The sequence below is a fragment of the Diceros bicornis genome, chromosome 24, assembly GCF_020826845.1.
Source record: "Diceros bicornis minor isolate mBicDic1 chromosome 24, mDicBic1.mat.cur, whole genome shotgun sequence".
Lineage (NCBI taxonomy): Eukaryota > Metazoa > Chordata > Mammalia > Perissodactyla > Rhinocerotidae > Diceros > Diceros bicornis.
Genome location: NC_080763.1, coordinates 23,104,694 through 23,130,065, shown reverse-complemented (window position 1 = coordinate 23,130,065; position 25,372 = coordinate 23,104,694). Strand labels below are relative to the sequence as shown.

The following is a 25,372-nucleotide window of genomic DNA, read 5'->3' as shown; positions in this document are numbered from 1 at the left end:
ATGTGACACACCGAAGTGGGGAAGGGATGGGATCCAATTTATGTTTAAAAAGCATCACTCTGGGGGCCAGCCCGGTGGCACAAGCGGTTAAGTGTGCGCTCTCTGTGGCCCGGGGTTCGCCAGTTTGGATCCCAGGCACGCACCGACGCACCGCTTGGCAAGCCATACTGTAGCGGCGTCCCATATAAAGTAGAGGAAGATGGGCATGGATGTTAGCCCAGGTCCAGTCTTCCTCAGCAAAAAAAAAAAAAGAGGAGGATTGGCAGATGTTAGCTCTGGGCTGATCTTCCTCAAAAAAAAAAAAAAAAAAAAGGCTGGCCCCGTGGCTTGGTGATTGAGAGCGCGCGCTCTGCTGCTGGCGGCCCGGGTTTGATCCCGGGCTTGCACCAACGCACCGCTTCTCCAGCCATGCTGAGGCCGCATCCCACATACAGCAACTAGAAGGATGTGCAGCTATGACATACAACTATCTACTGGGGCTTTGGGGGAAAAAAAATAAATAAAATTATGAAGAAAGAAAAAAGCATCACTCTGGCTGCTGTGTCTCAGAGCAGATTGCAAGGGGCTAGGACGGAAGCAAGTCCAGGTGACTACAACACACACATCATACCAGACATGTAGACTCCTGGAGTTAGAAAGAGCAGAGGAGCTCTGGCCCGGAGATGCAGGAATGCCTGGGGGTCACCAGCCCAGGGAACACTGGTCCTCATCCCCACCTGCACAGTGCACTTGCCTTGGGGCACTGTTGACAAAATTCCAAGGATCCACAGCCACCACCACAAGCCAAGAGAATCAGAATCTCATACATGGGGGCCAGGCTAATGGGACCTTTTACAAAACTCCCTGGGATATTTTATGTGCATTCAGAGTTGAGAATCATTGTGTCTAGGTGAGCTCTCCAGGGCTCAAGCTCTCGGTACTGCCTGAAATGCCTGTCCAGTGTCGGACATCGCATTACTACAACGTTCTTTTTCAGAGTGGGCTGAAAGCAGCCTTGGGGTAGACTCCCTGCACACTCACTCTTGTGGGGCCAGCCAGCAATTCTTTCTTCTACTAAAATTACCCCTCCCTCCACCCCCATTGCCACACCCGCCATCACTCAAGGCAAATCTCCACAAAGGGAAATGAAGGAACTCAGGTATGGGGAACCTTGGATAGGAAAGGAGGAGTTGTCAGGCTCCTGAGATCCTCCCCACCCCCCTGAGGGTCCCATCTAACAGCTCTTGCACCCACAGGCACTGCATGTGCTGCTCAGAGCCCAGCCTTGCAACAGCAGTGACCAACAAAACCCCAGGAGGTGAATTAATGACTGTCCCCTCCCACCCAGTCCACACGTATTACCAGAGAATTTGAGAACCGGAAGGGGCTTTAGCATAAGTAGTTCAATTCTAACTTAACCATGGGTTGGTGGGGGAGGGAGCCAGACACTAAATATAGTCAGTCTTGTATTTCTGGGGCATTCCTAGAAGCTTGAGTGGGGGGAAGGGAATCTGATCATCTACATTCTGGCAGGCTCTGTGTTCTATAATTTACAGTCCTCACAAAAGCTCCATGAAGCAGATGTTGTTATTCTCGTTTATCGATTAAGCAACTGAGGTTCAAAGAGGTAAAGGTCACACAGCGGGTTGGTCGGTGCTGAGGCCCGATGAAAACTGAGTTGAGTCAGCCTCGCACCAAAGCTCAGGCTCCGTCCACAACTACACTGTGCCCCCTCTTGGTGTCCTTCTCTAGAATCTTCCCTCAGCGGAGGGATAATCAGTATCACCTCACGTCACCCCACTTGAGGCCAGGAGCCAGCTCTCCAATTTCTGCTACCCTTGCCCATCAGTCTGTGCCCCCCACCCCTAGATTTCTCTGCCAGAGCTCAGCCCCTATGGCCCCTCTCTCCTCTTCCTCCCTCATGTTTCCTACAAACCCGGGCCAGAGCACAAAATCAACCCTAAAGTACTAAGAAAGAACCAAACATGGAGGTTGAAAGATTGTCCATTTTGCTTGCATGTTTTGACGGAGGGGCGGAGGGAGGGACCTGTTTTACTCCCGTGTCTTGACATGTCATTGACTGCTCTGCCTGGGTTGCCGTGACTTTGCATACTCCTCAAGAGTGAGAAATTTTCCAACTACTCCAGGCCTACAGTGATCTCTCCTTTAGAGGCAGGCTGCGCCCACAGAGTTAGCACTTGCCTAGGAAATCAACTTAACCCATCATGTTCTCTTGTTGCTGCATAAGGACATGACTAACCACCACCACCACCCCACGTTAAACTAAGAGACTATATTCTGTACTCTATTTGTGTTCCCCAACACGTGAGTTGCTAATGCGTTCTTGACTAACTGATTGGCTGACCCTGTTGTATGCAGGGACCACTGAGTTTGTACCTGTAAAGTGGCACCACACCTACTCTTAGACCTCAAAAGATCAGGGACTAGAGAAAGGAGCCATTCTTTGTGGCATTTTGCTTTCAAGGTGGAATTCAGTCCCTGGAGGAAGCCACTCCTTTAACCACATTCCTCTCCCACCTGAAGGAAGCCTCCTCCAGCTCTGGGCAGATCCGTCCCCCTCCCCCAGGAACTCAGGAACTAACTCCTTATCTCAGGTGCTCTGCCAGGCCCTTTAAGGATCTTAGTAAATTCTCACAGCAAACCTAGGCAGCATTATTCCCATTTCAGAGCTAAGGAAACTCAGGATCAGAAAGGGGTAACTTGCTCCGAGGTACAGACAGCTCGTAAAGAGCAGAAATGGGATTAAGACCCAGCTGTGCTCAAAGCATTGGGGCATCTGATACTCATTTGTGTGCTTCATCTTGACCAGATTCAAGGCTCCTCAAGGTGGAGGCCAGGTTTGGGTTCCCCACAGGCCTGAGCATAGGGCAGGGGCAGAGTGTTTGCTCAGCAAATTGTCAGAGGAAGTTTACCCTGATTACCTATTGTGTGAGAACCAGTATTGGGGGAAAGAGGAAGTGTTTGTGTAGTGATAAGGCCTGTGTGCCTGGTGGTGGCCCCATGCCCTGGGCCAGGGACAAGAAGTGGGAGGGATGGCAGCAGAGTGGGGCAGGGTGAGAGACCCCTCCCTGATGGGGGCTGAGGGAAGGATTAGGGGTGGCCAAGAGACTGGGATTTAGCAAAGGATGAGCAAGGCATCCTGAGGGTTGACTGGTTGTTGGCTTCCCTGGCATCCAGGCCTCCATGTTTCCCCCACCTGAAGGAGCAACAGAGACAGAGAAGGAACACAAAGGCCACCTGGGGGTTGCGGGAGAAACCAGCCAGAGTAGCAGTGCATGAGATTTGGGTTTGGGAGACCCTGAGGGCAGATGTAGGATTTAAAGGAGTTCCCCAGGAATGGAGGAGAAATATGGTTTGATTAAACACCTCTGAGAAGAGGACATTTTCTTGGAGGGCCGCAGACCAAGAAAGCATGGAAAAGCATGTTTTTAAGGGATCAGAAAAGATGGAACTTGATATGGGGAAGCTGTATGAGGGGAAGTTTAGGAAGGTGGTTCAGAGAGATGGCTGGGCCTGAGGAGGGCACAGGGAATGCCTTTGAAGGGGACAGTAGAAGTAGAAGTGCGGGTAGCAGTGGGGGCAGGGACCCAAGCTGATACTTCACATCCCCTCTTCACCATTCGCTGACTGTGGGACTTGGGGCAAGTTACTTAACCTGTCTGACCCTCAGTTTCCGTACCCATAGAATGGGAAATAAAAATACCATCTGCCCATACCATTGTTGTAAGGGTGAAATGAGATAAAGCACGTACTGAGCTTAGCACAGTGTCCAGAAAAGAAAAAGTGTCAATAAATGTTAGCAATAATTGACGATGGTGGAAAGATCAGGGTAGATCCCTGGGAGGGTGGGATCTAGGAATATAGTGAAAAAGTAAGCCACTGCCAACCTGTTTCATGACAGCTTACATTTACTGAGTGCATACTGTGTGCCAGACACTGTTCTCAGTGTTTTTTTTTGTTTGTTTTTTTGTTTTTATAATTTTATTTATTTTTTCCCCCAAAGCCCCAGTGGATAGTTGTATGTCATAGCTGCACATTCTTCTAGTTGCTGTATGTGGGACGCAGCCTCAGCATGGCCGGAGAAGTGGTGAATCGGTGCGCGCCCGGGATCCGAACCCGGGCCGCCAGCAGCAGAGCGCACGCCCTTAACCGCTAAGCCACGGGGCCGGCCCTGTCCTCAGTGTTTTATATGCTTTATTTCATTTAATTCTCACCACAACCTTGTGAGGCAGGCACTGCAATTATCCTCATTTATACGAGGAAGCAGAAGCACAGAGAGTTTGGGTAACTAGCCTGAAGTCACACAGTTAGTGGGTAGCCAAACTCAGGCTTTCTGACTCCAGGGCCACACACTTCCATCCTGCCTCTCATCAGCTTAAGCAAACGTAAGACATCTAGAGATACAGCAGAGAACCGGTCATGGAGTTCACAGCATGGCAAGGAACTTAAACCTCTGGTGCGTTGGAGTCTCCCAGGGAGATGATCTAAAATGCACACTCCAGGGCCCCATGCCCAGAAAGGCTGACTCTGGCCGCAGTGATGGTGGTAGGGGCTGGGGCAGAAAGGACAGAAATTTGTATTTTTAGCCAGCTCCCTAGGTGATACTGATGCAGGTGGTCTAGAGGTAGGAGGAGAACACGTGGACAGTGCAGGAATAACTAGCTGACCCAGTGGAGATAAGATCTGGGTGGCAGGATGTAGCAAGGTCTCCTGGATAAGGTGGCATTTGACCTGGGCTTTTTTTTTTTTTTGAGGTATAATTGACATATTAGCATTATATTAATTTCAGCTGTACAACATAATGATTTGATATTTGTATACACTGCAAAATGATGACCTGGGCTTGAAGGATGGAGAGGATTTTGTACATCCCTCTACCCTTCTCCGTTTAGAGGCTGTATTGGGTTGAATTGTGTCCCCAAAAAAGATATGTTGAAATCCTAATCCCTGGAACATGTGAATGTGACTTTATTTGGGAAAAGCGTCTTTGCAGATGTAATTAAGTTAAGGATCTTGAGATGACATCATCCTGGTTTCTATGGGTGGATCCAAAATCCAATGACAAGTGTCCTTATAAGAGACAGACAGAGAAGAGACACAAGAGAAGAGGAGTCCACGTGAAGACAGAGGCAGAGACTGAAGTTATGCAGCCACAAGCCCAGGAAGGCCTGGAGCCATGGGAAGCTGGAAGAGGCCAGGAAAGACTCTCCCCTAGAGACTTCAAATGGAGCACGTCCCTGTTGACACCTTGATTTCAGACTTCTGGCTTCTATAACTGTGACAGAATACATTTCTGTTCTTTTAACCCACCAAGTTTGTGGTAATTTGTTATGGCAGCGCTAGGAAATGAATACAGAGGCTTTCGCTCTAGTCACCCCATTAGCCCTGGGGAGGGGTTGTGATTAGACACAGCTATGGAGATCAGAGACTGCAGACAGCTCAGCTGTGCTTGCCGAATCCCCAGCCAGGACACTAGGCCCTGAAGGAGAGTAGTGGGGCATCGCTGTTAGGGATGTGGCAGCACCTTTGCGAGCTTGCGACTTCTCCATTTCTTTTCGGATGCAGGTTTATAAGAAGTCAAAGAAAGGCTCTGCCCTCAGTCTCTGGTTTCACATTTTACAAAGGAGGAAGTCAACACCTAGAAAGCGTAATATCTAGCCCAAGGTCACCCAGTGAGTGGGTGGCAGGGCAGAGCCAGGACCCCTGTCTACAGCACACATCTGTGGGATGCCCAGTCCATGGCTCTCAATGTGGGCTCCCATGGGGCCCTGATTATTATAATACTGTAACGTTGTTACTTTAATTTCACTCCAAAAGAGTCGATTACCTCTAATAATTTTGCTCGGTGGTCGGTTTTCTTGCCCCTGACCAACATGTGGGTAGCGGCTTTGAACTCTGGCTTAGAAACTCCGACGGTTCCCTTCCCCATAGCTGGGGCTTCTGCTTTAGGGATGCAAGCTGAGCTATCTTTGGAAGCTGCTATCTGAAATGCAGAAGTTGGCCATCTGTAGAACGGACAGCACTGGTTGTGGTCTGTGAAACACCAAATCTTGGAGAAGTACCTCTTTAGAAAGGTTATTAATACTTCCTTTGTCCACGTGCCACAATGATTTTCTGCAAGGGAGAAGGAAAAAGCCCTCTTCATGTGTCTGTGGAGAGAGCTTCCTCCTCATCTGAAGCCCTTGCTTCCCATTCCTCCCTCTTTGCTAACACTTGAGCTGGTAGAACGTGGCCAGCCGAGGAATGAACCCTGTCCCCAGGCTGGTGCTCCAGCTACTCTACTCACCAGAGGACTATTTTTTGTATGTGTGTGTGAGGAAGATCGGCCCTGAGCTAACATCTGCCAATCCTCCTCCTTTTGCTGAGGAAGACTGGCCGTGGGCTAAGATCCATGCCCATCTTCCTCCACTTTATATGGGACGCTGCCACAGCATGGCCTGACAAGCGGTGTGTCGGTGCGCACCCCCGGGGTTCCAAACCCGGCCACCGCAGCAGAGCGCGCGCACCTAACCACTTGCACCACCAGGCCGGCCCCACCAGAGGACTATGTTTATGTCACGTTCTAGGAGAAAAGGCAGTAGAGCTTCAGCAGGAGAAACAGAGATGTAAATCAAACTGAGAAGTATTTATTGAGAGCATGCTACTTGAAAGGCATTGAAAGGTTAGGGGTAAAAGAGGACTGGGCAAGGGGTAGGTTGGAGCCTTAGTTTTCAACCGTGGATGCCTGTTGAATTACAGGGAAGTTTTTAAAAACCCTGACACTCACGTTGCCCCCCATACCATTTACATCAGAATGTCTGGGGGTGGGAGTCAGGCATCAGCATTTTTTAAAGATCCCCGGATGATTCCAGTGTGCAGCAAAGTTAGGGAACCACTGAAATATGCTATTCCCAGGGGCTATATCCAGATACTCTGTTTTCAGTGGTCTGGGTTGGGTCTTGGGTGGGTCCTAGACGTTTGCAGTTGTGAAAAAGCTGCTCAGGTTATTCCAGTGTGCAAAGGTGATTCAAGTAAATAATAAAGGAAAAGTCATATGGGCATTATCCAGGTGCCTCTTTTTCCATGTGTAAGGTCCGTATCTCTCACAAGATGGAGGTTTTGTTGAAGTAGAATGAGTTTTGATGGATTTCAGAGACAGTTGGTGATGGTGTACACCAGATACTGACTACTTAGTGGCCTATCAAGGAAAATGCATTGGAGAGGAAACCCAAAACTTTCTCAGAACCAGGAGTGAAGGCCAAGAACAGTATAGTCCTCTGCTTTAGGTTATCAAGCCTCAAGGTCTCAGAGCACTTTTGAAGTAATCCCAAGCCCTCTGAGGATCTGCACGTGTACAGGCTTCAGGGGTGGCTGTGTCCAGCTGCAGAGTGTAGCTAACGTTTGGGGATAGATGCTGTTTGGCTCTCTATTAATCTTCCTTTAGAGGTGCTCAACTCTGGGCTACTTCACAACATACTGAGTAATTTTCCCATTTCTTTCTTTCTTTCTCAATATCTTTTTTCTTCTTTGTAGTGTAAGTTGCTACAGACATAAGGTAAACAGGGGGTGCCTGTGTTTCCCATCTTACCTCCCTGACCCTACTTCCTTCTCCTCTAGAGTTCATGTTCTTTTTTGTCCCTTGATTCCTCCACTCCAACTGGTCCAGAGGATTTCTTCTCATCTCATTCCTGCCTTGAGATTCTGCCTTCCTGGCCTTCTCTCTGCTCTGGGCACTATGGCTGGTGTTCTCCATAAGCAAAGAGTGTTTATGCGGCAGAGGAGATGCCTCCCTTCTAGTCTTGCTCCTTTTCAACTTGGGGTTGCTCTCAAGGAATACGGGTAGCGGTGATGGTTCATGTGATGGTTCTTACCTTTTCTGAAACTTGTTCTTTTGGAACACATTTTGTACCTTTTGCTTGCATCATCTCTAAAATTCTTCCTAATAGATATTTGTTAAATCCAGACTTCTTAGTGCTCTCAGCTCGTATATATCACTAGAAGAACTTTGATCCCTGCAATCAGGATTTACAGGCTGTAACACAAAAGGCAGTGTCCTGATAGTTTATCTTGACAATGTTCTATAGATGACATTGATGAGACGCATTAATTGTCATGGAGAGTTGGTGAGGGGTTCATGTTTCCCACCTAGGAAGATAAAAATTTAGCACCATGAGAATCTGGAGAGGAAGATAAATCTTGTTTTTTTCAAGCAAAGTGAATTGAGAGGAGATGCTAGTAGATGCTACAAGTTTCGCATTAACTATTAACATCTTCATGGATGTTGTGGAAGACTTAAATTGACTTAAAACCCACAAAAGTTGTATTATGAATGTAAGTGAGGGAAGGAAATGACTACCTGGGAATCTAAAAGTTAGTAGAGTGGGAACTAAATAATAAATACCATGTTTTATCAAGTATAATGACAATTATGTCTGAAGACTGGTCTGCAGTTAGGAGCTCTCATTTCTATTCTCAGCTCTCACACTGACTCATCGTACAGCTTGAGGCAAGTCACTCAACAGCTTTGGACCTCAGCTTCTCCATATGAAAAATGGCAATGAAAATACTAGATAGAGGAACTAGCACTTATTGAGCAACTGCTCCATGTTGATGTGTTAAGTGCTCTATATTATATTGTATTATTTCATTCATTCAGCAAATATTTGTTGAGCACCCACCGTGTACAGGATGCTGTGCTTGGCCTCAGGGATGTTATCAGGCACAAAACAAAGAACTTGCTCTCTTAGAACCTAAATTCCATTAGGGCTGGGGGATAATAAATGAGAAATAACAAGACATTCTCAAATAGTGATGAGTGCTATATAGCTAATAAAACCAGATCACGTGATAGAAAGTAATCTGGGACAGGGTTATTTATGCAGGATGGGCTGGTTAGGAGGTGACACTGGAGTTGGGACCTGAATGAAGAGGAGCAGCCTGCAGAGTCCAGAGTCCATAGGTCAAGATCTGGGGAAGAGAGCTCCAGGTAGACAGTAAGTGCAAAGGCCCTGAGGCAGGGAGGAGCTTACACTGTAGGGAAGACCAGGTGATTATAGGAGAGTGAATGAGTGGGTGGTGGGAGGAAGTGATCACCGGGTATGAAGAGATTAGAGATGTAGGCAGGAGCCAGACCACAGTGAGTGGCCTTGTGGGCTGCGGTAAGGTACTTGGGCTTTATTCTGATTGATCTGATTTTCATTAAAAAAAAAATCACTTGAGGTATATGAAGGAGCGTGGTTACAGTGGGGTAAGAATGGAAGCAAAGACAACAGTAGGGAGGCTGTAGCAGGGAGGCTGTTGTCTTCTTTAGGTGAGAGAAGCAAACTTTTTCTGTAAAGGGTCAGATAGTAAATATCTTAGGTTTTGTGAACCACATAAGCTCTCTGTCACACATTCTTCTTCTCCTCCTCTCTCTCCTGCTCCTCCTTCTCCTTCTTTTTTAACAACCCTCTAAAAATGTAAAAACCATTCATAGCTCTTGGGCTATACAAAAACAGGAGGTTGCACACCGGATTTGGCCTGCCTAGCTGGGCAGTAGTTTGCCGACTGCTAGCTAAGAGAGAAGTAGCAACTGATAGGCATATATTTAGGACCCAGAACCGGTAGGACTAGCTGATGAACTTGGCTCTGCGTGGGGAGGGGGTAGGAGAAAGAGGAAACAAAGATGGCCTCAGTGAAGAAGTCGAAGGTGGTGTCATTTACTGAGATGGGGAAGAAGCAGATTTGGGAGTAGGGGGAGAGGAGAAATTAAGAGTTAAGTATGACTTGCCTATTAGTCATCTAAGTGGAGCTGTCAAGGAGGGAGCCTGATATAGACTCTGAAATTTAGGGGAGAGGTCAGGGCTGGAGATCCACATGTGGGAGTTATCGGCCCATGGATGCATTTAAAGTCATGAGACTGGGTGAGATCACCCAGAGTGCAGCGCAGAGGTTCCAGAACGAGGTCCTGGGGGACTCTAGAACTTAGAATCACTCTCTGTGTCAAAGAGTATGACACGACAAATATTGCCAAATTGCTTTCCAAAAGGGTCTTTTGTGTCTTCACGGAACCCATTTTGTTTTAGCTATTTAAAGACACATTGAGTGGCACTGTACACAAGGATGGGCAGGGACACCAGAGTTAGGGATCCTTGACTGCTCTTGCATTGGAGCTGGGGAGCCTCAAGTCACACCGGAGGATTATGCTGGTTACAGGAGGTGTCCAGAGGGCCAAAGCGCTTCAAGGACTCCCAACCAGAGAATCATCCAGCAAGCTTATTACAAATGCAGATTTTTAATAAGAGCTCCTGATTCACTGTCTGGGGTGAGGCATATTTTAAACATGCTCCCTGGGCCGGCCCCGTGGCTTAGCGGTTAAGTGCGCGCACTCCACCGCTGGCGGCCCAGGTTCGGATCCTGGGCGTGTATTGACACACAGCTTCTCCGGCCATGCTGAGGCCGCGTCCCACATGCAGCACCTAGAAGGATGTGCAGCTATGACATGCAACTATCTGCTGGGGCTTTGGGGAAAATAAATAAATAAATATTATAAAAATAAACAAATAAAAAAAAAATAAACATGCTCCCTCTCAAACAAAGGAAAGGTTGAGAAACTTGTGGCTTAGGGATACACTGGGTAGAGGGTATGTCCTTGTGACAGCTCTTCACCTCTGGAGGCTCCAGGGCCTTCAGGAATCTTAGGTGGGTCTGGCTGGGGAAGTTTCAGGATGATGGGATGACAGACTACTGAGCCAGGAAGAAACATTTTCTCTCCTTGTGGGACAGTTTCCTTTGCTCTCCAATTCAGAAGGAGGCCTTTTCCCCACACAGATGCAAACAGTACCTTCTGTAATGCAGATGCAGAGATTAAAAGTTTGAGTTCCCCTGAAGTATCTACTCTGCCCTCTAGTTCCACAGCGTAGAGGAGAGAATGTTTGTGTTTTTGTTTTGTGTCCTTATACGGAAACAAGAATAGATTTTTCAATCAAAAAAAAGATATGCAGGGGCCGGCCGATGGCGCAAACAGTTAAGTGCGCACGCTCCGCTGCGGTGGCCCGGGGTTTGCTGGTTCGGATCCCAGGCACACACCGACACATCGCTTGGCAAGCCATGCTGTGGCGGCGTCCCATACAAAGTGGAGGAAGATGGGCATGGATGTTAGCCCACAGCCAGTCTTCCTCAGCAAAAAGAGGAGGATTGGCAGATATTAGCTCAGGGCCGATCTTCCTCACCAAAAAAAAAAAAAAAAGATATACATATTGTTGGTGAAACTGAAATCGTACCTACACTTTAGATACATTGTGGATTAAATAAATTTGTGTGAAAATAGCTAAAGAATAACAGAAGGAATTTACTGTTAGGCCTTCTACTAGGAACTAATGAATCAATCCTGCATTCACTGAACCATTATTTATTGTGCCTTCTAAGTGCTGGGCACTATTTTAGATTCAGAAGACAAAGCAGTGGACAAAATAGACAAAAATCCCTGCCCCTCACAAAACAGATATCCTAGTTAGGGAGACAGATTAACAAACATGATAAATAAATACAGTCATCCCCTCTTCCACGTGGAGGATACATTCCGAGACCCCCAGTGGATGCCTGAAATGGCACATAGTACTGAATCCTATAGTACTTTTTTCCTATACATACAAATTTGAGGTGTGACGGCAAAATTAGCACCAATTTCTTTTTCCTTCTTTACAATTTCATGGATAGAAGATTCATTCTTACCATAGTTCTTAGCAACCTCAGCATACCAGGTTCTTATTTTTTCTTATTAAGTCGAGAACTATCACTTTTTCACTTACAGGAAGCACTTTATGGCTTCTCTTGGCATATCCAAATTGCCAGCATCACTACTCTTGCGCTTTGGGACCATTATTAAGTAAAATAAGGGTTATTTGAACACAAGCACTGCGATACCTCAACAGTCAATCTGATAACGGAGACGGCTACTAAGTCACTATCTGACGAGTGGTGTACACAGCGTGTATACGCTGGACAAAGCGATGATTCATGTCCTGGGCACGCTATTACTCAGAATGGCGGGCAATTTAAAACTTGCAAATTGTTTATTTCTGGAATTTTCCATGTAATATTTTCAGACCACTGTTGACCGAGGGTAACTGAAACTATAGAAAGCAAAACTGCAGATAAGGGGGGACTACTGTAAAATGTATGCTGTACTAGATAGTTGTGAGTGCTAAGGAGCGGAACATAAAGGAGGGAAGCAAAACAGGAAAGAGTTGGGGGTCTGGATAAGTGAGAATATAGGACAAGAAAGGACTTGAGAGCTGTGATTCAGGAAAGTAACTCAATTTCTCTAAGTCTCAGTTTCTTTATCTGCAAAATAATAAATAATAGCGCCTTCCTGAAAAAGGCTCAGGGCCTCAGACTGACTGTGTCACCTTACTGTGAGACTTTGGGGACAAAAGTTCTTTGGCCTCTCAGAACCTAAGTTTCCTCATCTGTAAAAGGAACAGACTTGCCCAGCCTATGTCTCATGGCTTTTGAAAATGTCAAATGAGATAATTAATGTATGAAAAAATATTTTAAAACATATAAGCTATTACAGAAATGTAAGATAGGAGGAGCTGGCCCCGTGGCTTAGCGGTTAAGTGCGCGCGCTCCACTACTGGCGGCCCGGGTTCGGATCCCCGGCGCGCACCGACGCACCGCTTCTCCGGCCATGCTGAGGCCGCGTCCCACATACAGCAACTAGAAGGATGTTCAACTATGACATACAACTATCTACTGGGGCTTTGGGGATAAAAAGGGGAAAAAAAAAAAAGAGGAGGATTGGCAATAGATGTTAGCTCAGGGCCCATCTTCCTCAGCAAAAAGAGGAGGATTGGCATGGATGTTAGCTCAGGGCTGATCTTCCTTACAAAAAAAAAAAAAAATGTAAGATAGAAATTTATGGGTTGCAAAGCTCTTGCAGATGGTCACCAGAGCCTCAGGACTCTGAGAAAACAATGAATTAGATAACTGCTTGATACTGATTCCCTGCACTGGCAGAGAAAAGGCTAACACAAATTATCAGGATGGACTGAGTAGACCAGCAATCTTATCTTACATCAGGGATAAAATAATCAAACTAAATGTTCCTAAGTGGACACCTCATAAAATAATTTTTATATGACATTTGTCAAATTTTAAAATGCTTTACAGCTCCTTTATGTTTGTTCTTGTTTTGTTTGTCGGACTTCAGTTCCAGGAAAAGAACTAGATGGACAAAGGAGTTACAAATACAGAGCAATCATTTAAATTACTAAGAGCAGATAGTCCATCTTCTGGGTTTTTCTGCAGATGCTCAACAAATATTAATCAAAGCAGATTATTCCAAACATAGGCTGTTGTGTATTCCTTTTTCATCTTCATATTTTCTGCAGCCATGAAAATTTGATAGCATCCCAGTGGTGGTGTGTTAAATCAACAAACATGTTGGTATACCTGCATGGTATAGTGGCTGGCACATACTAGGTATTCAGCAAATATTTGTTAAACTAAAGCAAGAATGATTACTGTGTAAATTTGCTTACTATAGACCAGCCAATTTGATTCCTAAAGTGTTTGGGCATTTAACACACAGAAATACTTGCTTTCCCTTGACGACACTTACCTGGTAAACCGCATTAGGTCCATCTCTCAGGCTGGACTAAAACAGAGTGTTTTATTCAATTTAAATACAAAATCCAAATTTAGTTTGAGTATTGCCTACCATCGTAGGCGCTCAATGTTTGCTAAATAAGATACACATTCAGAAAGCAGTTACTCCAGCCCAAATACCCCGCTCAAGAGCATGAACTGGACGCCTGCCCAGCTCACATTCACCAGGAGACCTCTACATTCTCTGAGGTACTGGCTCCCCTCGCCTGATAACCGAATTATAATCTGTCGTTCAGCCTCTCGACGTTTTCCTCTCAAGCGCCCAACGTCCCAGCTGTCACCAAGGCGGCGTGGTGCTGGGACAGCTCACTCTCCACCTCCGCCGCAGCCCCCGCCCCGCGCGCTTCCGCGGCCGATGGGCGGGCCCAGCGAAGTGCCTTGTGGCTGTTTCCTATTGGGACTTGGTTGCTATGGTATCACCGACCTTAAAACACGACCGGCACTGCTTCCGGAAGTTAAAGGAGAATTACTTCCAGGGCTGCACATACTTGCTATGGCCAACTGAGCCGTCACTAATGTCAAAAAAAATAAAACTTTTGCGGGAAACTCCTAGAAAATCTTACTTAACCACTTTAATTTGTGGTACAACGTGTTATTATATCCTTTCTTCCCTTTTAAAATATTTACAATATAGTCTTCTTTTATTTGCCAGTCTCCAAAATGGCGCTGACGGCATGGGAAGGTCAGAGGTGAGTCACGTGGGCCGTCCCGGTTCCGGCGCGGTAGAGGCCCGGGGTGGTGAACAGTCTCCGGCACCATGTCTGGTTTGTCTGGCCCACAGGCGCACGGTGGCCCTTGCCGGTTAGCGTTGCTGCTTTTACTCCTGCTCGGCCCCAGCTCGGTCCTCGCCATCTCCTTCCATCTGCCCGTTAACGCCCGCAAGTGCCTCCGCGAGGAGATCCACAAGGACCTGCTGGTGACCGGCGCGTACGAGATCACCGACCAGTCTGGGGGCGCTGGCGGCCTGCGCACCCACCTCAAGGTGCGGCTCCGGGCGGCGCGGGGCGGGGAGGGCAGACCGCAGGCGTCGGCCAGCCGAGGCCGAGGATGCGGGGGGTGTGGGGGAGGTCCGGCGGGCGGAGGCCTGGAGGGCGGCGTGGCCTCCCCCGAGCGCGAAGGGCGCGCCGTGGAGACCGCCCCCTCACCCTGCTCGTTGGCGTTCGCGGGGCGGAGCTGGGCGCCAAAGCCCCGGGAACCCGTGGAAGGGCCGCGAGGCCTCGGCAGATGTGGCGACAGCTGAGCTAGGGCGGCCTAGACTTTGGGTCGTGGTCAAGGTCCTATACCAGTTCTGGTCTGAGGTACCTTGAGCTGTAGCTTGGTTTTCCAAAGAAGTCTTTGGATGTTGAGTATTTCTGGGGATTGGCGTCATAAGACACATTGATACCTGCAGGAGAATAATGGACGCACTGAAGCTTACTGTGAATAACAAAACCTATTATTGTTGGAGCTTTAGTTGTGTGTCAGGTCCTGTGCTACCTTACGTATATTACCGTTTAGTTCACACACTACCCTATGAAGTAGGTACTGTTCGTCTCATTGTACACATGAGGAGACTGAGGCTCTGGTAGGTAGTAGAATAAACTGATGTCAGAGCGGGAATTGATTCTTAGTTTGGGAGTTAAGTAAGGTGAAGGAAAAGTGCTACAATCTTACTCTCTCTTGGCTTTTTATTTTTAATTCCTGTGATTGATTAAAATTAATTATTGGTCACAGAATGGTCTCAGTCTCTAGTCATTTTCTGGTACCCCAGAATCTGGACTTGGCCAAGTTTTATGTAAATTTCGACGATACTCTTGGATAGTGACAACTACTACCATGATGCCAATTTGGTCCCATTTTGCAGTTAGGATGACAGGGCCTAATCTTTGAAACTTTATTATGGTTTGATATCAGTCAAGATTTGATTGCGTTTTAGGTAACTTGATTCATTCACGGTAAGCATGTGTTTTGTTTTTAACAGAATGGGTTTTAGATCAAATAGGAAAAAACATTTTTACTTTTTAATAGAGCTTCAGGTATAATAAGACCATAATTTATGTTTAAGGTATTGGAACCCAGTAGTGGTAATAGACGCAATTTACTTATACTTTATTTAGGAGATTAAAAAAACATTGTTTTCAGGGGTATTGCTGAGTGACCCATCCTTTTATTACTTTCTTCAGGTACCAAACTTCTGTCTGGACAAGACAGCTGTGATGGCATAATTTTGGAGACATAACATTTTGGGGGTCATGCTTCTGGCTCTTCAAAGTGTAGTGCATAGAATCAGAGAATTTGACTGATGAAAGAGACTTTACTCTTATCTCCAGTGTTGCCCCCTCTGATTTGTACTTACATTTTAAAACCCTTCAGTGGCTCACTGTTGCTCATCTGATAAAGTTTAAATTTCCCAGCATGCTCTGTAGTGCTCTTCATGGTCTGTTCCTGAAACTGTTTATACTTTGTCACTCCCTACATTGCATTTTGCATATGAGCCACCCTGAACAGTACCCTAAACTCACACAAATTTTTCTTAATTGTAACTACTTATGTTTATACCTTGTCTTCTTTATTAGACTGTTAGTATCCTGAGGACAGGAATTATTTTCATGTTTGTATTTTCCAGAATGTCAAGCGTACTGCCTTGCTTCTAGTAAGCACTTAATACAGAATGCATAGTGTAGCATGACCTTGTGGGATTTACATCTCTATCCAAGACTGCTGAAGGGGCTTCAACAGCAGGAGTCTGCACATCTGTTCGCTAGCATTTTGCCCGTCACTCTGTTCCTTTTGCCGTGTCTGCTCTGTTCTCCTGTGACTAACCAGTTTAGTTGGACTACTCCTGGCGTCCTAAACCCAAATGCCAAGTAGGTTACATAAGTGAATGAATTGGGCCAGGTATAAGAAAGACAGCAGCAGTGGTGATAAATGGGGGATAATTGGGAGTAGGGGAAACTGTTAATTTGGAGTGGCCAGTACTCATCTCTTGTTGTCGGCCTTGTTGCCACATCTGATTTTTCAGATGAAGTCAGAAATCCAGATTTTGATGTGAAAGCTCCTGATTTTTAAATGTCACCAACTAATTCAAATTGGTTTTGGCATTGGTTTGTTTTCAGTTTTATAGAGAAGAGTACGGTCAGTCCAACATTTACACATGACCCAGATTCAACAGTTATCAGGGTCGTGCCACACTTGTGTCTTAATTGCTTCCGCCTTCTCATTTTATGCTGAATCGTTTTATTTTTTTTTTAAAGATTTTATTTATTTATTTATTCCCCCCCCCCCCCAAAGCCCCAGTAGATAGTCGTATGTCATAGCTGCACATCCTTATAGTTGCTGTATGTGGGACACGGCCTCAGCATGGCCGGAGAAGCGGTGCATCGGTGCGCACCCGGGATCCGAACCTGGGTCGCCAGCAGTGGAGCGCGCTCACTTAACCGCTAAGCCACGGGGCTGGCCCTGCTGAATCGTTTTAAAGTAAATCCCAGATATCATGGTATTTCAGTCCTGCATACTTCAGCGTGAATCTCTTAAAAAATATGAGCATAATCACAGTGTTATGTGTCTCTAATCACATCTCACAAAATTAACAATAATTCCTTAATGCCATCTAATAATACCCAGTTCATATTCAAATTTCTTCACTTGTCTCAAAAATATCCATTTAAAATTAATCTGTTGTATTTCTCAAGTCTCTTTAATCTAGAGCAATCCACTCTTCCTTTTTTTCATGCTTGTTGTGTTGTTGGAGTCAGTTGTCCTTAAAGAATGTCCTACATTTTGGATTTGTCTGTTTGCTTCCGTGAGGCGTCATTGAACCCATTCTGTCCCCTGTATTTCTGTAAAAGGAATCAGCTGTGAAGATGTAGTTAGATTGAGGTTTATCTTTTTGGTGAGCGTACTTCGTGGGTAGTGCTGTGTACTTCATGTGACATCACGGCAGAGCACACAGTTCTTTTTGTGCCCCTTAGTGCTGCTTAGGTTATCAGTGGGTTCAGGTGTGTATTAATGTCCCACTGCCGCTGTAACAAATTACCATGAACTTAGTGGCTTAAAAGAACACACATTTATCTTACAGTTCTAGGGGTCAGAAGTCCTAAAATCAAGGTGTCAGCAGGGCTCTGTTCCTTCTGGAGGCCCTAGGGGTGAATCCGTTTCCTTGCCTTTTCCAGCTTCTAGAGACTACTTGCATTCTTTGGCTGGTGACCCTTTCCTCCATCTTTAAGGCCAGTAGCGTAGTATCTCCAAATCTCTCTCCCCCTCTCTCTCCCCCTCTCTCTCCCTCCCTCCCTGTCCCTCTCTCTCCCTCCCTCCCTGTCCCTCTCTCCCTCCCCCCTCCCTCCTCCCCCCTCCTCCCCTCGCTCCCCCACCCATCGTCTCTCCCTCCTCTGCTTCCTATCATCTTGTCTTTCTCTGACTCTCCTGCTTTACTCTTTCCCTTGTGATAATCTCTTTATCTCAAGACCCTTAATTTAGTCACATCTGGAAAACCACTTTTGCCATGTAAGATAACATATTCACAGGTTCTGGGAATTAGGATGTAGACATCTTTTGGGTGGCGGGTGTTATTCTGCCTACCAACGTGGTAACAGCCTGAAGCCTCCATTGTAAAGCTTCCCATTAATCTTTCACTTACGAATCCATTGATGACTGTTGTGTGAATTTGTTATTTCATTAAGGTTGTGAAATGAAGATTTTCTATTGCTGTTATTCCTTCCGTATTTATTAGCTGGAATTATTCTTAAAGAATTCATCAATTAAGACCATTTTGTTACCCTAAAATTTATAATTCATGTAGGAAAGGCAAGATAAATGCAGAATTCATTCTTTCTAATTGACAATTTTCGTAGTAAGGAATTGTTGCACTTGTCATTTCCAGTGTAGTCTGAAGAAGGTTTTTTATTTTTAAGTATTATACTGAAATCATTTTTTGTTGTTTGTTTCAATTTTTAGAGTCATCGTTTCAGTCAGTTGCCTTTGCTCTTTTTTTTTTTTCTTTGTGAGGAAGATCAGCCCTGAGCTAACATCCGTGCTAATCCTCCTCTTTTTGCTGAGGAAGACCGACTCTGAGCTAACATCTATTGCCAGTCCTCCTCCTTTTTTTCACCCAAAGCCCCAGTAGATAATTGTATGTCATAGTTGCACATCCTTCTAGTTGCTGTATGTGGGACGCGGCCTCAACATGGCCGGAGAAGCGGTGTGTCTGTGCACGCCCGGGATCTGAACCTGGGCTGCCAGTAGTGGAGCGCGCGTACTTAACCGCTAAGCCACGGGGCCGGCCCGCCTTTGTTCTTTATGTTCACATAAAGAACATGTGTGTTCTTGTATCCTTTGGCTCCTGTATTCTTTGACACAATCCCATTAGGCTTTGATAGCTTCCCTGTTTTGTGGAACTATAAGGTGTTCTAGGCTCATGTTTTGTCCGTCCAAACCCTGACCTGGAAGCACCTATTCCTCCAAGGAGTTCTGGCTCCTTTTTGTGGGGAATGGTATTAGAGACCACAAGCTGGGTGTCATTTTAAAAAATTTAATATACTGTATAGACCACAGAACACATTTGTAGGCTTGATCCGGCCCCTTAGCCTGGTTTGCAACCTTTTTTATAGCATCTGTTCACTTAGTTCTGCTTTCTCTTAAAATTTGACTGCTCGTGGCCTAGAGTCTGCCACAGGGATTCTCTCTGGATCACTTCAGCTTCCGAAGTGCAGCTCCTGAGTGCAAGAATCTGATTGGTTCAACTCCTTGTATATGCGAGGGCACATTCTAGGTCTCTGAACAGTCAATTGATTGTCTTTACTGTGGTCATATGTCCACTGCTGGTTCAGCGGCTGTGGTTTGGGTTGAGGTTAGGAGGAGAACTGGAGACTTTCTGTAGTGCAAAACCTGGCCAACTGGGCTTGGCAATTAGTTGTTGCTCTGAATGAGGTAGTCTTTCTTACAGGGATCTTTGTGAATGTAGTGCCTTAATTGACCTGTCTAATTCACCTTCCTGTGAAGGAGCACCTTAATGTCCAGTGAATAATTTTTTGGTTTTTTTTTTTGTGAGGAAGATCAGCCCTGAGCTAACATCCATGCTAATCCTCCTCTTTTTGCTGAGGACAACCGGCTCTGAGCTAACATCTATTGCCAATCCTTCTCCTTTTTTTTCCCCCCAAAGCCCCAGTAGATAGTTGTACGTCATAGTTGTGCATCCTTCTAGTTGCTGTATGTGGGATGCGGCCTCAGCGTGGCCGGAGAAGCAGTGCGTCGGTGCGCGCCCGGGATCCGAACCCAGGCGGCCAGTAGCGGAGTGCGCGCACTTAACCACTAAGCCACGGGGCCAGCCCAATGTCCAGTGAATAAATACATCAGTGTTGTCATATATCACTCTATGTTGCAGTTGTGTATTTACCCATCTTCTCAGATAGACTATAAGCTCTTTGAGCAGAGACTAGGTCTCATTTCATCATTGAAATGCCTGTGTCTATTACAGTGCCTGGCACATAGTAGGACTTCAGCATAAGGAATGAATGAACAAATGAATTGGCACTGTCCTAGCCTCATCTCTGATCTTTCCTTCTTCCTTCCTCTTCACCTCTCTCCTCCCACTCCTGACTGTAGCCATAGTGAACACCTTGCAGTTCCTTGAATACCGTATTCTCTTAACCTAGACCAGTCTTCGTACGCCCCTCCTGTATGCTTCCATTACATCCTGTTTGACATGGCACTTTTCATGTAGAATGGTGCTTACTTTGTGAACTCCTTTATGTCTTATTCATCTTTGTGCCTTCAGTTTAATGTACTATGTATGCATTGTTGTACAACTGAGTTAAATATCTTAAGTCTTATCGAGAAGCCCTGTAGTATAGTGGAAAGAGCTTGGATCTGGAGTCAGACAGATTTGGGTTCAAATCCCAGCAGCTCCGCCACTTAAAGGGTGTTATGGTCTCGGGGGAATTATTTAACCCTTCTCCTTGGGTCCCTTATCTGTAAGATGGGGATGATAGACCTCATAGAGTTGTTAGAAGGACTAATTGGGATGGGTTCTTTATTGTGCAGGGCTCATTATGGTGGGTTACAGATGTTAGTACTCTTTCCTATCGTCTCTAGTGAATGAAAATTGAATTGCTAATCTGACTCCCCTGCCCCATGTCATTGCAGTGACCAGATAAAGAATATTTTAGTGAGAGGAATTATGAGTATTTTGTTTGTGGTTCTCCCATTCATTCAATAAATATTTATTAAATAGTATATATCAGACCTGTCTGGGGCTGTGAGGATGAAGAGCAGACAAGGTCCTTGTTCTCTAGTGGGGAACAAAGACAAAAAACAACTTAAAGAAATGCACACAATTTCAGGTAGTGATAAGCACTGTAGTGAAGAATCAAGCAGTAGCGGGTGGAGAGTGATTGATGGGGTGAAGAGTATTTGAGTGGTCAGGGAAGGCCTTTCTGAACAGACAGAGATGGATGAGACTCTGCTGCAGGCCTGTATTGAGCTGTGTGTTTTTTTTTTTTTAAAGATTTTATTTATTTATTTTCTTTCGCCCCAAAGCCCCAGTAGATAGTTGTATGTCATAGCTGCACATCCTTCTAGTTGCTGTACGTGGGACTCGGCCTCAGCATGGCCGGAGAAGCGGTGCCTCGGTGCACACCCGGGATCCGAACCCGGGCCACCAGCAGCAGAGCGCAAGCACTTAACCGCCAAGCCACGGGGCCGGCCCCTGAGCTGTGTTTTGTGTTGAGATTTCCAATTGAGTTCATCCCATACCACCCTTCCCTACTCGTTTCACAAAATGAGGCTAAACCAGGCTAAATAGTATGAAATTTAAAGACTTTGCTGCACAAAATTGAGGCACAAAGTATCAACTCATCATTCATAGTGAATAGACAGGTTTCCTCATTACTTCAGGTCCATAATAAAAGCCTGTTGTAGGGACTCAGAATCTCAACTGTGGGTTTTGAATTGAAAAACACATTTTTATTAAGACTAGATGATACCATAATAGTTTAATAGGCTCCAGTACCATTTATTATTTAGAATGCTTGTTAATATGGAGGATGAATTAATTTTAGGAGATGAGATGAGTTGTTGCCTAAGGGCAGTTTATACTTTGGAAATAGATTACAGCAAGAGAAAAAGCATTGTGAGGAGTTGTCATAATTACCACCAGAAAGGAAAGAAAAGTCTGATGGTAATAATTTCAGTCATTTATACTTTTTCAGCCTCTTCCAAATAATCTAATTGGTCTAAGCTTCTTTTTGGTTGTCATTTTTCAAGACTGCTAATGCTAATTAACAATTCATTTTGCTAAATGAGATTATTTTTATTTGGATATTATACCCAGTTATGGTCCCAGTCTTTCCCAATTAGCTTATAGATGAGAAAGCCAAACAGATCATTTGAAGAGTTCAGCCTTGAATCATAGGCCTATCACAATTTAAGCCTAAAAATTATCAAGCATCTTGGCAGTTGGGAAACCATTGACTTATCACTGTCCCTCCACCCCCAGCTGTAGTAAAAGATGGTGTGTGTGTGTGTGTGTGTGTGTATGCTGTAGTTTTGAGATGGTTTTATTTGGAACAGTTCTATTTCAGCTTATTATTACTGGTGTCTGTACTGAGGGCTGAGCTTTTTCTGTTGGAAAAAATATATCTCTTTCAAATTTATATTTGACGTGAATGGGTCTACTAGATCTAGAGAAGGGGGCTGCTTAGAATTTGAATTTGCTACACTATGTCTTTATGATGACTTCTGAAGACTCAGTCTAATTTCTAGGAAAATGGAACAGATTTATAAAGGTAATTTGGTGGGGTGCGATGACTTCTATGCTGTTTCTTGTGTGAATTGCTGACTGGTGGTTGATCCTGAGCCATTGCCCCCATATGCATACGCAGCCTGGCAGCCTAGACAGTAGAACCCTCTGTGAAATCAGCCAGCTGGCCACAGACCAGAATTTGGGCTCCCAAACAAGTCTCCGACTCGAGGGAGGTTGATGTCATCTGCTTTATCCTGTGCCTCCAGCCTCATTGTTCAGCATAACGTGTGGGAAATCAAGCAACTGGTTGTTAGGAAAGAACAAGGCTTTGTTTGTGCCTAAAAGGGTCACGCTGGAGGTTTTTACCGTAAATAACTTTGGAACAGTATGAAAAAAAACATTTGATCTGGCTTCACCCCCGCAGTAGTATTGTTAGGGCAGCAATTGGTCTTTCGTTCTCATTCCCCTCCCTTCCTCCCCCTCTTTTCCCCCTTTCTCCGCCCCCCCCCCGGCTCCCCCCCCCAAGTCAAGCATGACGTATTGCCTATGTTGAGTTAATGTAGCAAATGCTGATAGAAGCAGGAAGACAGCATCTATCCATTATCATACCAGTGCCTGGAAATTTTCCATTTCTAGTTTTCAGCACTTCTCCAAGCGTCCTTAAGCAATACTTCTGTGCTGTACTATGCCATTGCTGAATTGTGTTGGAAATTTGAAAGAATTTAGTGTTGCTAAATGCTGCTGGTGGCCTTTCTAAGTTTGACCTTGTTCTGGGTAAAATCTAGATACGATCCTTTGATTTCAGGGATGCATTTGATAGACTTGGTACTTGCTCTTGTTTGAAAGATCAGAGTAAATTCCTTTTATGCACATTAAATAAAGCTTCTAGGCTATCAGAGTTGTCCATGTTCTTCATGTTTGAAAACAGTGGTGACTTGTGGTAGCCTTTTGAAAGTATTTCTTTCTTTTTTTTTTTTTTTTGAGGAAGATTGGTTCTGAGCTAACATCTGTTGCCAATCCTCTTCCTTTTTTCTCCCCAAAGCCCCAGTAGATAGTTGTATGTCATAGTTTTACATCCTTCTAGTTGCTCTATGTGGGACACTGCCTCACCGCCTTGATGAGCGGTGTGTAGGTCCAGCCCAGGATCCGAACTGGCGAATCCCGGGTGCCAAAGCGCAGCGCATGAGCCTAACCACTACGCCCCAAGGCAGGCCCCTGAAAGTGTTTCTAATACTACTTTTCTAGTCTAAAACCACAGCATCTTCAATGATTTGGTATTCTTTCTGCCTTTTTATATCTCAGAGTAATAGACCCCACGGCTCAAGATTCCCTTGTCAACTCTTACCAAATGAAGCATATAGACCCACAACCCTTGCTCATTATATATGCACACACAGTCCTCTCTTCCCCTCCCCCACACCTAATGTGGTTAGGGCCTTCATGTAGTTTATTACTTATCGGGTTAAAAAACAAACAAACTTCTTTTCCAGGAGTGCTCCAGTGGCAGGAGAGGTCAGTCAGCTTGTGGCTTTGGTACTTAGTGAAAATCGGAAGATGAAATTTCCTTCAAATAGGCTCTTACCTGCGCTCTATCTTCCTCAGGTTTATGATCAGTCTGTGGTATAACACTGAGTATACAATGTGTACATATTATTCTAAGGATAACCATCAACTTGTAGTTCCTCAATGACTAACTCAGGAATTTAGAAACAGCAAGTCCCTTGTAGAAACTCTATACATTGAATAAAAATGAACTGAAACAGAAACACCTATCCTTTTCTCCCTTTGAGAGACAGTACAGCATAGTAATTACACTGAAGGTTCTAGAGTCAGACCTCAGGTCTGTGTTTAAGTCACAATTATGCCACTTACTAGCTGTAAAGCCTTGGATATGTTCCTTAACCTCTCTGTGCTTCATATGTAAAATAAGGACAATAGTATGTACTTCATGGGGTTATTGTGAGGTTTAAATTTAATACAGGTCAAGTGCCTGGAACAGTGTCTGGCACATGGCAAGCACTCAATAAACATTACTATTATTGTTATTATTATTAGTGTTGTTGTTATGATAACTGTTAGTGATAACTCAGAACTCCGTAAACATTTAAGTCGCTAACTATACTTCCAAGCTAGCAGTGCTAATGGATGGCAAACTAGATAAAGTACACTGCATTGACTAAACCCAGGGATTATTAAGACCTGAATGGTCATTGCTTGGAAACAGAGACAAAAAGACAGGTAAACTCTCAAGGAAGCAGCAGCAAGATTTAGAAACTGAAGGAATACAAAGTGTCTAACAGCAGGTATTCAGTGAAATCTTAGCTGGTAACAAGGGATTAAGAAATACAAGATGACTCCAGCATTTCCTACATGTAAAGTCCATACTTTATTCAGATTTCCTTAGTTTTTACCTAATGTCCCTTTTTTCTGTTCCAGGATCCTATCCTGGATATATTACATTTAGTCATGTTTCTTTGGGCTTCTCTAGATTATGACAGTTTCTCAGACTTTCCTTGTTTTTGACGACCTTGTGAGTTTTTTTGTGTGTGTGAGAGGAAGATCAGCCCTGAGCTAACATCCACGCCAATCCTCCTCTTTTCTTTTCTTTTCTTTTTTTTGCTGAGGAAGACTGGCCCTGGGCTAACATCTGTGCCTATCTTCCTCCACTTTATATGGGACGCCGCCACAGCATGGCTTAGACAAGCGGTGCCTCGGTGCGCACCTGGGATCCGAATCCGGGTCGCCAGCCAGCGGAGCGCACGCACTTAACCGCTACGCCGCGGGGCTGGCCCCACGACCTTGTGAATTTTGAGGAGTACTGGTCAAGTATTTTGTAGGATGCCCCGCTAATGGGATTTGTCTGATGTTTCCCTCATGATAAAACTGGGATTCTGGGTTTGGGGGAGGAAGAACACAGAGGCAAAGTGTCATTTCCATCATGTTATATCAAGGGAGTATACTGTCAACATGATTTATCACTGTTAATATTGACATTGATCATCTGGCTGAGGTAGTGTTTGTCAGGTT

The 25,372-nt window shown here is 45.1% G+C and overlaps 1 protein-coding gene across 1 annotated transcript in view; it reads left to right on the top strand.

Moving 5' to 3' along the window:
* Nucleotides 1-14,351: 14,351 nt before the first annotated feature.
* TMED10 (transmembrane p24 trafficking protein 10) overlaps nucleotides 14,352-25,372 on the top strand; it is a 33,838-nt gene continuing 22,817 nt past the window's right edge. The window contains exon 1 of the mRNA XM_058567389.1: nucleotides 14,352-14,611. Within this exon, the coding sequence (XP_058423372.1) occupies nucleotides 14,387-14,611 (225 nt within the window). The 5' untranslated portion in view covers nucleotides 14,352-14,386. The remainder of the gene's footprint in view (nucleotides 14,612-25,372) is intronic.